At 49.3% G+C, this 12,479-nt stretch overlaps 1 protein-coding gene across 5 annotated transcripts in view; it reads right to left on the reverse strand.

Moving 5' to 3' along the window:
• The window catches only part of FOXRED2 (FAD dependent oxidoreductase domain containing 2), a 39,322-nt gene that overhangs the window by 20,255 nt on the left and 6,588 nt on the right, over window positions 1-12,479 (reverse strand). For all 5 annotated transcript variants that reach the window (XM_038756670.1, XM_038756669.1, XM_038756672.1 and 2 more), the window contains exons 2-5: window positions 10,576-11,121; window positions 9,183-9,434; window positions 5,600-5,869; window positions 5,091-5,257 (exon numbers count right to left, since the gene is read on the reverse strand). In XM_038756670.1, the coding sequence (XP_038612598.1) occupies window positions 5,091-5,257; window positions 5,600-5,869; window positions 9,183-9,434; window positions 10,576-11,105 (1,219 nt within the window). In that variant the 5' untranslated portion in view covers window positions 11,106-11,121. The remainder of the gene's footprint in view (window positions 1-5,090; window positions 5,258-5,599; window positions 5,870-9,182; window positions 9,435-10,575; window positions 11,122-12,479) is intronic.

Below are 12,479 nucleotides of genomic sequence, written 5' to 3' on the forward strand. Positions count from 1 at the left end.
CGCTTACTGCGTGCAGAGCACTGTACTAAGCGCTTGGGAAGTCCAAGTTGGCAACATAGAGAGACGGTCCCTACCCAACAGTGGGCTCACGGCCTAGAAGTGGTAAGCACTGTTCTAAGCGCTGGGGTAGATACGACAATCAGGTTGGACCCAGTCCCTGTCCCACGTGGGGCTCACAGTCTTCATCCCCATTTTACAGATGAGGGAACTGCCAATTGTCAGCTGTGTGACTTTGGGCAAGTCACTTCACTTCTCTGGGCCTCAGTTCCCTCATCTGGAAAATGGGGATGAGGACTGTGAGCCCCACGTGGGACAACCTGATCGCCTTGTATCCCCCAGTGCTTAGAACAGTGCTTCACACATAGTAAGCGCTTAACAAATGCCATCATTATTATTATTATTATTACGTTTTGTTTTGGTTTCTGTCTCCCCCTTCTAGACCGTGAGCCCGTTGCTGGGTAGGGACCGTCTCTATGTGTTGCTGACTTGTACTTCCCAAGCGCTTAGTACAGTGCTCTGCATACGGTAAGCGCTCAGTAAGTACGACTGAATGAATGAATGAAGGGAGCAATGCAGGGCGATGCAGAAGGGAGTGGGAGAAGAGGAGAGGAGGGCTTAGTTTGGGAAGGCTTCTTCATTCATTCATTCAATCGTATTTATTGAGCGCTTACTGTGGGCAGAGCACGTGGGAAGTCCAAGTTGGCAACATCTAGAGACGGTCCCTACCCTACAGTGGGCTCACAGTCTAGAAGGGGGAGACAGGGACAAAACAAAACATATTAACTAAAATAGATAGAATAAATATGTACAAATAAAATGAATAGAGTAATAAATGCGTACAAACATATATACAGGTGCTGTGGGGAAGGGAAGGAGGTAAGGCGGGGGGGATGGAGAGGGGGACGAGGGGGAGAGGAAGGAAGGGGCTCAGTCTGGGAAGGCCTCCTGGAGGAGGTGAGCTCTCAGTAGGGTTTTGAAGGGAGCCCCATTGGAAGGCTACAGAAACACAAAAACTAGCATCGCCAAGAGGGGCCAAATTCAACCCCCAAATGTCAAGAAGTATTGCTATTACAGAGAAGCAGCGTGGCTCAGTGGAAAGAGCCCGGGCTTTGGAGTCAGAGGTCATGGGTTCAAATCCCAACTCTGCCAATTGTCAGCTGGGTGGCTTTGGGCAAGTCACTTCACTTCTCTGGGCCTCAGTTCCCTCATCTGGACAATGGGGATGAAGACTGGGAGCCCCCCGTGGGACAACCTGATCACCTTGTATCCTCCCCAGCACTTAGAACAGTGCTTTGCACATAGTAAGCGCTTAACAAATGCCATCATTATTATTAAAACAGATTAGCCCAAGTACCACCTGCTGTGCAATGATAATAATAATAATAATAATAATAATAATAATAATAATAATAATGACAATGATGGAATTTGTTAAGCGCTACGTGCAGAGCACTGTTCTAAGCACTGGGGGGGAATACAAGGTGATCAAGTTGTCCCATGTGGGGCTCACAGTCTTCATCCCCATTTTACAGATGAGGTCACTGAGACTCAGAGAAGTGACTAGCCCAAGGCCGCACAGCAGACATGTGGCGGAGTCGGAATTCAAAGCCACGACCTCTGACTTTTGTGCATATTTATTCTATTTATTTTATTTTGTGCATATTTATTCTATTTATTTTATTTTGTTAATATGTTTTGTTTCGTTGTCTGTCTCCACTTTCTAGACTGTGAGCCCGCTGTTGGGTAGGGACCGTCTCTAGATGTTGCCGACTTGGACTTCCCAAGCGCTTAGTCCAGTGCCCTGCAATCAATCAATCAATCAATCAATCGTATTTATTGACCGCTTACAGTGTGCAGAGCACTGGACTAAGCGCTTGGGAAGTGCAAGATGGCAACATATAGAGACAGCCCCTACCCAACAGTGGGCTCACAGTCTAAAAGGGGGAGACGGAGAACAAAACCAAGCATACTAACAAAATAAAATAAATAGAATAGATATGTACAAGTAAAATGAATAAATAAATAGAGTAATAAATATGTACAGGCATATATATAGTAAGCGCTTGGGAAGTACAAGATGGCAACATATAGAGACAGCCCCTACCCCACAGTGGGCTCACAGTCTAAAAGGGGGAGACAGAGAACAAAACCAAACATACTAACAAAATAAAATAAATAGAATAGATATGCACAAGTAAAATAAATAAATAAATAAATAGAGTAATAAATATGTACGGGCATATATACATATATACAGTAAGCGCTTGGGAAGTACAAGATGGCAACATATAGAGACAGCCCCTACCCAACAGTGGGCTCATAGTCTAAAAGGGGGAGACAGAGAACAAAACCAAACAAACTAACAAAGTAAAATAAATAGAATAGATATGTACAAGTAAAATAAATAAATAGAGTAATAAATATGTACAGGCATATATACATATATACAGTAAGCGCTTGGGAAGTACAAGATGGCAACATATAGAGACAGCCCCTACCCAACAGTGGGCTCATAGTCTAAAAGGGGGAGACAGAGAACAAAACCAAACATACTAACAAAATAAAATAAATAGAATAGATAGGTACAAGTAAAACAAATAAATAAATAAATAAATAAATAGAGTAATAAATATGTACAGGCATATATAAAATAAATAGAATAGATATGTACAAGTAAAATAAATAAATAGAGTAATAAATATGTACAGGCATATATACATATATACAGTAAGCGCTCAATAAATACGACTGAACGAATGAATGAGCCACGCTGCTCTACAGTTCTAACGAGCAATCCCAAATACCACCCAGATGCAATGTTGGAATGAGTTGCCCGTGCTAATGGGAGCTTTCACATTTCATCTCTTCTGATCCGTGGGCTCTTTTGCTTACATTTGCAATCTTGGGTTCAGGTGGGGTTTTTTTCATTTGATCCCCAGGGGTGTTAAGAAAAAGGAAAATCAAATCAGCCATTCAAAGGCAACCGACCTGTGGCATAAACATGCCTGCAATGCAGCAATGCCTGAATCCTCACAAAACCCTAACGGACAATTTTATGCCAGGGAAAGAGAAACAAAGGGCCAGATTCTCCCGAGGACATCTCGGGCCCAGGTTTCAAGTCGCTCCCGGCTTCAAAATGATGCCGTTGTTGTGGACTCGCTTCACGCGAAACGTGACGCTTTGAAGATAAACCAATTTGGGCAGTTTTGTAAACAGTACGGTTAGAACAGAAATATCTACCGTACTCTTATCCGCAGCCAGAAGCGACAAGACAGGGTGGAACTGTCTCCCAGCGTGGCTCAGTGGCAAGAGCCCGGGCTTTGGAGTCAGAGGTCATGGGTTCAAATCCCGGCTACGCCAACAGTCTGCTGTGTGACTTTGGGCAAGTCACTCCACTTCTCTGGGCCTCAGTTCCCTCATCTGGAAAATGGGGATTAAAATTGTGAGCCCCCCCGTGGGACAACCTGATCCCCTTGTAACCTCCCCAGAGCCTGGAACAGTGCTTTGCACATAGTAAGTGCTTTACAAATGCCATTATTATTATTATTACAGATCTATTCCAGAATGCACTTTTCCTGGTGTAGATTATTTGCCTATCCTCTGTTCACATTCATTCATTCGATCGTATTTATTGAGCGCTTACTGTGTGCAGAGCACTGTACTAAGCGCTTGGGAAGTACAAGTCGGCAACATTCCTCCCTGTTCCAAGAAAAAAAGAAATCTGTCTCGACATGCTAATGTGGGAATAATAAGAGGGTGGATAATAATAATAATAATAATTGGCATTTGTTAAGCGCTTACTATGTGCAAAGCACTGTTCTAAGCACTGGGGAGGATACAGGGTGATCAGGTTGTCCCACGTGGGGCTCACAGTCTTAATCCCCATTTTACAGATGAGGGAACTGAGGCCCAGAGAAGTGAAGTGACTTGCCCAAGATCACACAGCAGACATGTGGTGGAGTCGGGATTCGAACCCATGACCTCTGACTTCAAAGCCCGGGCTCTTTCCACTGAGCCACGCTGCTTCTGATAATACTATCCTCCTCCTACTACTACTAATAATAATGGTATTTAAGCACTTACTATGTGCCAGGCAGTGGGGGTGAATACAAGCAAATCAGGTTGGACCCAGTCCCTGTCTTAAGTGGGGCCCACAGTCTCAATCCCCATTTCACAGATGAGGTCCCTGAGGCCCAGAGAAACTTGTACTTCCCAAGCACTTAGTACAGTGCTCTGCACACAGTAAGCGCTCAAAAAATACGAATGAATGAATGAAAAGTGACTTGCTCAAGGTCACACAGCAGACAAGTGGCAGAGCCGAGATTAGAATCCACAACCTTCTGACTCCCTGGACCTGCTTCTACCCACTACGCCACGTCGCTCCTCAGCCGGGCACCGTACTAAGCTCTGTATAAACAGAGCACTGTACTAAGCGCTTGGTAGAGTACGGTGAATTAGTCCAGAGGAAAACGCTTTGAGTTCTCTGGGTAGCGGGCGATCCCAAAACCCCGCCAGACTGAGCCCCTTCCTTCCTCTCCCCCTCGTCCCCCTCTCCATCCCCCCCATCTTACCTCCTTCCCTTCCCCACAGCACCTGCATATATGTATATATGTTTGTATATATTTATTACCCTATTTATTTATTTATTTATTTTACTTGTACATATCGTCATCATCAATCGTATTTATTGAGAGCTTACTATGTGCAGAGCACTGTACTAAGCGCTTGGGAAGTACAAATTGGCAACATATAGAGACAGTCCCTACCCAACAGTGGGCTCACAGTCTAAAATCTATTCTAATATTCTATCTATTCTAAAGTCTAATATCTATTCTATTTATTTTATTTTGTTAGTATGTTTGGTTTTGTTCTCTGTCTCCCGCTTTTAGACTGTGAGTCCACTGTTGGGTAGGGACTGTCTCTAGATGTTGCCAATTTGTACTTCCCAAGCGCTTAGTCCAGTGCTCTGCACATAGTAAGCGCTCAATAAATACGATTGATGATGATGATGATGATGAAAACCCAAGACATTACCGTTGGGGAGCAATACCAGGAGAAGCAGCTGCAGTCCTGTCTCCCCCAGGGCTCACCTGTGTAGCGGAATCCATGGATGAACCCGCCGGCGGATTTCCGGAAATCCACGGAGTGGCTGGCGGCCCCCAAGACGAAGAGCCCCCGGGTTCCCCTGGACTCATAGCTCGCTTTGATCACTGGGTATTTCTTCCTGTGCCCTGTTCCCGGGGTTAGTCTGAGGGACCTAAAGGCAGAAAAGGGGTGACACGGCCGGGAGACGGGGTGAGGCTGGGAGAGGAGGGATCGGGCAATTCCGACCCTCTCCTGTCACGTTGGGGATGCCCAGAGCACTATGGAGGCCGCCCCGTTTCCCCACGGAGGCCGGGAGACCTCCGTGTTTCTCCAAGGAGGCCGGGAGACCTCCGGGTTTCTCCAAGGAGGCCGGGAGACCGATACGATTCCCGGTGGAGGCCGGAAGACCTTCCTGATTCTCCACGGAGCCCGTGAAAGCTCCATGGAGAACCAGCACCGCTCCTTCAGCGGGACAAAGTGCCCCATCCCCGCTGGGCCCCGACGTGGAACTCACTTGCTGAAGACGGAGAAGTCGAAGTTCCAGCCCAAGCAGCGGATGACCCGATCGTAGGGGACCCGGATGGCGAAGTTGTCCACCTCGTCCTGCGGGAGGGGGACGGCCTGGGCGGGGTCGCTCAGGTTGGCTTTCTCCAGGAAGAGCTGGAGCGTGACGCGCAACTTCCCCTTCTGGTCCTTGACGATGGCCAGGTCCTCCAGGTCGGCCTCCAGGAGCCCGTCCAGCGATTTCAGCTGGTAGGTGTCTAGCAGGCCGTTGTTGACCGCCCTGGAACCCGCAGGAAGCGCGCAAGAGTCCCCAGTTAGAGGTCGGAGAATCAATCAATCAATCAATCGCATTTTTATTTATTTTTTTATGGCATTTATTAAGCGCTTACTATGTGCCGAGCACCGTTCTAAGCGCTGGGGGGATACAAGGTCACGAGGTTGTCCCACGTGGGGCTCACAGTCTTCATCCCCATTTTCCAGATGAGGGAACTGGGGCCCAGAGAAGTGAAGTGACTTGCCCAAAGTCACCCAGCTGACAAGTGGCGGAGCCGGGATTTGAACCCATGACCTCTGACTCCAAAGCCCGGGCTCTTTTCCACTGAGCCAGGCTGCTTCGCCAGTGTGCGCTCACTGTGCGCACAGCACTGTACTAAGCGCTTGGGAAGTCCAAGTTTGGCAACATATAGAGACGGTCTAAAAGAATCCAGCCCCACAGGGAATATCCTGGAATCTACAACTTTCCGGTTCGGTCAGTGACCGACAATGACTTTAGGCTATTATGGGCTCACGAGCTGGAATGCGGAAAAGAGCTTAATTCTCTTCTCTCCATTCCGTCCGTTCCTTTCTCCTTCTGTCCTTCCTCTTCCCATCTTCCACTCCCAAGTAGCAGAAACCCCAAATCAAGCAATCGGTCAGCGAAGAAACAGGGAATCTCCGGCCTTCGGTCAGAGAAGCAGCGTGGCTCAGTGGAAAGAGCCCGGGCTTTGGAGTCAGAGGTCATGGGTTCGAATTCCGGCTCTGCCAATTGTCAGCTGGGTGATTTTGGGCAAGTCACTTCACTTCTCTGGGCCTCAGTTCCCTCATCTGTAAAATGGGGATGAAGACTGTGAGTCCCCTGTGGGACAACCTGATCACCTTGTAACCTCCCCAGCGCTTAGAACAGGGCTTTGCACATAGTAAGCGCTTAATAAATGCCATTAATAATAACAATAATAATAAATAACTGTAAGCCCACGTCACAGACCCTACGGGGGGGCCAACCAACGACGAACAGACTCAGGGCCAACTGGAAGCTGGCAACGTGATAATAATAATAATGGTATTTGTTAAGCGCTTACTATGTGCCAAGCACTGTTTTAAGAGCTGGGGTAGATACAAGGTAATCAGGTTGCCCCACGTGGGGCTCCCAGTCTTCATCCCCATTTTCCAGATGAGGGAACTGAGGCACAGAGAAGTTAAGTGACTTGCCCAAAGTCATCCAGCTGACAAGTGGAGGAGCCGGGATTAGAACCCAGGACCACGGCCGTGGCGGGCTCCAGGAGGGCGAAAGTTACCGTTCCGCTCGGTGGCTAGTGCTGTCCTCGACCCATCGCTGCCTTTCAGCCTTGACTCAACTGCTAAACTCTCCCACTCCTTCCTCCGAAGCGTTTTCTGGACTCCCGCCTCCCTCTCTCCACCCCGACGGATAATAACCATCATCATCAAAGTCGTAATGGTACTTGTGAAGCGCTTACTATGTGCCAAGCGCTGTTCTGAGCACTGGGGGAGATACACGTTAAGCAGGTTGGACACAGTCCCTGTCCCACACGGGGCTCGCAGTCTTCATCCCCTTGTAACAGATGAGGTAACTGAGGCCCAGAGACGTGAGGTAACTTGCCCAAGGTCACACAGCAGATGTGGTGGAGCCGGGATTAGGACCCAGGTTTTTCTGACTCCCAAGCCCCTGCTCCATCCATCAATCAACCAATCAATCGTATTTATTGAGCGCTTACTGTGTGCAGAGCACTGGACTAAGCGCTTGGGAAGCCCAAGTTGGCAACATATAGAGACGGTCCCTACCCAACAGTGGGCTCACAGTCTAGAAGGGGGAGACAGAGAACAAAACCAAACATACTAACAAAATAAAATAAATAGAATAGATATGTACAAGTAAAATAAATAGAGTAATAAATATGTACAAACATATATACATCTATACAGGTGCTGTGGGGAAGGGAAGGACACAGTGGGGGAATTTGGAGTGTGTGAGGAAGTGAAGAGGAAGTGGACAAGATTCCTCAACGCTGGGCCTCGTTCGTAGTAAGCGCTTAATAGATATCGTTTTTTCTGCTGGGCTCGATATGAGTTAATTATGTTCGACAGTGGGGGAATTTGGAGTGTGTGAGGAAGTGAAGAGGAAGTGGACAAGATTCCTCAACCATATTGGTTTTAGAGACTGGAGCCACAATCTCTGAATCAATCAATCAATCAATCAATCATATTTATTGAGCGCTTACTGTGTGCAGAGCACTGTACTAAGCGCTTGGGAAGTACAAGTTGGCAACATATAGCGACAGTCCCTACCCAACAGTGGGCTCACAGTCTAGAAGGGGGAGACAGAGAACAAAACCAAACATACTAACAAAATAAAATAAATAGACTAGATATGTACAAGTAAAATAAATAAATAAATAAATAGAGTCATAAATATGTACAAAGATCTATACATATATACAGGTGCTGTGGGGAAGGGAAGGAGGTAAGATGGGGGGGATGGAGAGGGGGACGAGGGGGAGAGGAAAGAAGGGGCTCAGTCTGGGAAGGCCTTTGGCAGAGGGTAGGGGAATTCCTTAAATCATCATCATCATCATCATCATCAATCGTATTTATTGAGCGCTTACTGTGTGCAGAGCACTGTACTAAGCGCTTGGGAAGTACAATTTGGCAACATATAGAGACAGTCCCTACCCAACAGTGGGCTCACAGTCTAAAAGGGGGAGACAGAGAACAAAACCAAACATACTAACAAAATAAAATAAATAGAATAGATATGTACAAGTAAAATAAATAAATAAATAAATAAATAGAGTCATAAATATGTACAAACATATATACATATATACAGGTGCTGTGGGGAAGGGAAGGAGGTAAGATGGGGGGGATGGAGAGGGGGACGAGGGGGAGAGGAAGGAAGGGGCCCAGTGTGGGAAGGCCTCCTGGAGGAGGTGAGCTCTCAGTAGGGCCTTGAAGGGAGGAAGAGAGCCAGCTTGGCGGATGTGCAGAGGGAGGGCATTCCAGGCCCGGGGAATGACGTGGGCCGGGGGTCGATGGCAAGAACAAAACCAAACATACTAACAAAATAAAATAAATAGAAAAAAAAGAAAAGAAAAAAAAACCCCTCCCTTCCGATCCTAAACATTTGCTATTCCGCTGTGACATTTCCTGATCATCTGGATGTTTTTCTCTCCTCTCCAAGAAGAGAGGTAGGGGAATTCCACCCCCCGCCTTCTTCTGAACACTCAAAGAGAAACCGTCCGCCCCGCTATCCCTTCACCTGGCCCTACGGCCGTCCCCTCCGGTCCGAGGGCCGGGCCGTCCCGGCGCCGACGCCGTACCTCAGGTCTCCGACGTAGTGGGTGGCCCAGGAGAGGCGGACCCGGGAACGGCTCACCATGTGGATGAAGTTGGTGGCCCCCAGGATGTTCTCCGCCGTCTCGAAGGCCGAGTTCCCTCGGCCCAGGATGAGCACGTTCTGGCCCGCAAAGTCCTCTGGGTCCACGGACACCGTCTCGTAGCCCTCCACGTGTTCGGAGCCGGGGAAGTCGATCTGGTTGGGGACCGATACGCCGGTGGCCACCAGGAGCACGCTGTGGAGACAGAAGTCGGGGGGCGGGGGGGGGGCGAGGGGCGTTGATCGGTTCCCTCAAAGGGCGCAGGGGATGCCGTGCTATGTATGTGCTACGTATCGCATGATTAAGCGCTTAGTACAGTGCTCTGCACAAAGTAAGCTCCTCACCCTGGGCTTCAAGGCTGTCCATCCCCTCGCCCCCTCCTCCCTCACCTCCCTTCTCTCCTTCTCCAGCCCAGTCCGCACCCTCCGCTCCTCCGCCGCTAATCTCCTCACTGTACCTCGTTCTCACCTGTCCCGCCATCGACCCCCGGCCCACATCCTCCCCCGGGCCTGGAATGCCCTCCCTCTGCCCATCCGCCAAGTTAGCTCTCTTCCTCCCTTCAAGGCCCTACTGAGAGCTCACCTCCTCCAGGAGGCCTTCCCACACTGAGCCCCTTCCTTCCTCTCCCCCTTGTCCCCCTCTCCACCCCCCCATCTTACCTCCTTCCCTTCCCCACAGCACCTGTATAGATGTAGATACGTTTGTACATATTTATTACTCTATTTATTTATTTATTTTACTTGTACATATCTATTCTATTTATTTGATTTTGTTAGTACGTTTGGTTTTGTTCTCTGTCTCCCCCTTTAAGACTGCGAGCCCGCTGTTGGGTAGGGACCGTCTCTCTATGTTGCCAACCTGGACTTCCCAAGCACTTAGTCCAGTGCTCTGCACACAGTAAGCGCTCAATAAATACGATTGATTGATTCTCTGAGCCTCAGGTCCCTCATCTGTAAAATGGGGGTGAAGACTGTGAGCCCCAAGTGGGACAACCCGATCCCCCGCAGCGCTCAGAAGAGCACTCTGCACATAGCGAGTGCTTAGCAAATGCCGTCCTTATTATTATTATTATTATTTGAGCCCCAAGTGGGACAACCTGATCCCCCCCAGCACTTAGAACAGCACTTAGATCCCCCCCCCCCCCCCTTTTAGACTGTGAGCCCACTGTTGGGTAGGGACTGTCTCTATGTGTTGCCAATTTGTACTTCCCAAGCGCTTAGTACAGTGCTCTGCACATAGTAAGCGCTCAATAAATACGATTGATTGATTGATTAGAACAGCGCTCTGCACATAGCGAGCGCTTAGCAAATGCCGTCCTTCTTCTTATTATTATTACCTGCACCGGTATCGCTGGCCCCGCTGGTCGGTCAGGACGAAGAAATGGCCATTCCAGGCCTGCTGGTCCTTCTCCAGGGCAACGTGGGCGATGGCGGTGTCGTACATCACCCGGAGGCCCAGCCGCTCCGCAAAGTCTCCCAGGTAGCGCACCAGGTCGCCGGCGTCGGGGAAGTAGTCGCGGGAGTAGTGTCGGAACAGCAGCCGGCGGTCGTGGCTGAGCAGGGAGTTCCAGTCGTGGCGGAGGTTGAACTCGCTGTTTTTGCTGCCCGTGTGCCGCTTGTTGATGCTGATGAGCTTCCGGTGGCGCGGGTACAGGGTGAAGAAGCTGCCGGGGGCCCCGGCCCGCTCGAAGACCACGTAGTCCCTCCCGGCCCGCTCCAGGAAGTAGGCTCCCTGCAAGCCGGCCGGCCCGGCGCCGAGGACGCAGTAGTCGTGCCGGGGGCCGGGGGCGGCCTCCGAGGGGCCGAGCGTCGCCAGGCACAGGCCCGCCAGCAGGACGAGGACCTCCCGGGGCTCCTCGGGGCTCATGGTGGGGTGGCTGACCCTACGGGAAACACAAGATCCATCAGCCGTCAATCCACTCGTTCTTTCCATCGTATTTACTGAGCGCTTACTGTGCGCGGAGCGCTGGACCGAGCGCTTGGGAAGCACGAGGCGGCAACGTCCAGAGACGGTCCCTACCCCACAGCGGGCTCACAGGCTAGAAGGGGGAGATGGACAACAAAACAAAACATATTAACAAAATAAAATAGAGTAAATATGTACAATTCATTCATTCAATCGTACTTATTGAGCGCTTACTGTGCGCGGAGCGCTGGACTGAGCGCTTGGGAAGCACGAGGCGGCAACGTCCAGAGACGGTCCCTACCCCACAGCGGGCTCACAGGCTAGAAGGGGGAGACAGACAACAAAACAAAATGTATTAACAAACTAAAATAAATAGCATAGATATGTACAATTCATTCATTCATTCAATCGTATTTATTGAGCGCTTACTGTGCGCGGAGCGCTGGACTGAGCGCTTGGGAAGCACGGGGCGGCAACGTCCAGAGACGGTCCCTACCCGACAGCGGGCTCACAGGCTAGAAGGGGGAGACAGACAACAAAACAAAACGTATTAACAAAATAAAATAGAGTAAATATGTACAATTCATTCATTCAATCGTACTTATTGAGCGCTTACTGTGCGCGGAGCGCTGGACTGAGCGCTTGGGAAGCACGAGGCGGCAACGTCCAGAGACGGTCCCTACCCCACAGCGGGCTCACAGGCTAGAAGGGGGAGACAGACAACAAAACAAAATGTATTAACAAACTAAAATAAATAGCATAGATATGTACAATTCATTCATTCATCGTATTTATTGAGCGCTTACTGTGCGCGGAGCGCTGGACTGAGCACTTGGGAAGCACGGGGCGGCAACGTCCAGAGACGGTCCCTACCCGACAGCGGGCTCACAGGCTAGAAGGGGGAGACGGACAACAAAACAAAACATATTAACAAAATAAAATAGAGTAAATATGTACAATTCATTCATTCAATCGTATTTACTGAGCGCTTACTGTGCGCGGAGCGCTGGACCGAGCGCTTGGGAAGCACGAGGCGGCAACGTCCAGAGACGGTCCCTACCCCACAGCGGGCTCACAGGCTAGAAGGGGGAGACAGACAACAAAACAAAATGTATTAACAAACTAAAATAAATAGAATAGATATGTACAATTCATTCGTTCATTCAATCGTATTTATTGAGCGCTTACTGTGTGCAGAGCGCCTGGACTGAGAGCTTGGGAAGTCCAAGTTGGCAACGTCTAGAGACGGTCCCTACCCAACAGCGGGCTCACAGGCTAGAAGGGGGAGACAGACAACAAAACAAAATGTATTAACAAACTAAAATAAATAGAATA

Source organism: Tachyglossus aculeatus, chromosome 14 (assembly GCF_015852505.1).
Source record: "Tachyglossus aculeatus isolate mTacAcu1 chromosome 14, mTacAcu1.pri, whole genome shotgun sequence".
Classification (NCBI taxonomy): Eukaryota; Metazoa; Chordata; class Mammalia; order Monotremata; family Tachyglossidae; genus Tachyglossus; species Tachyglossus aculeatus.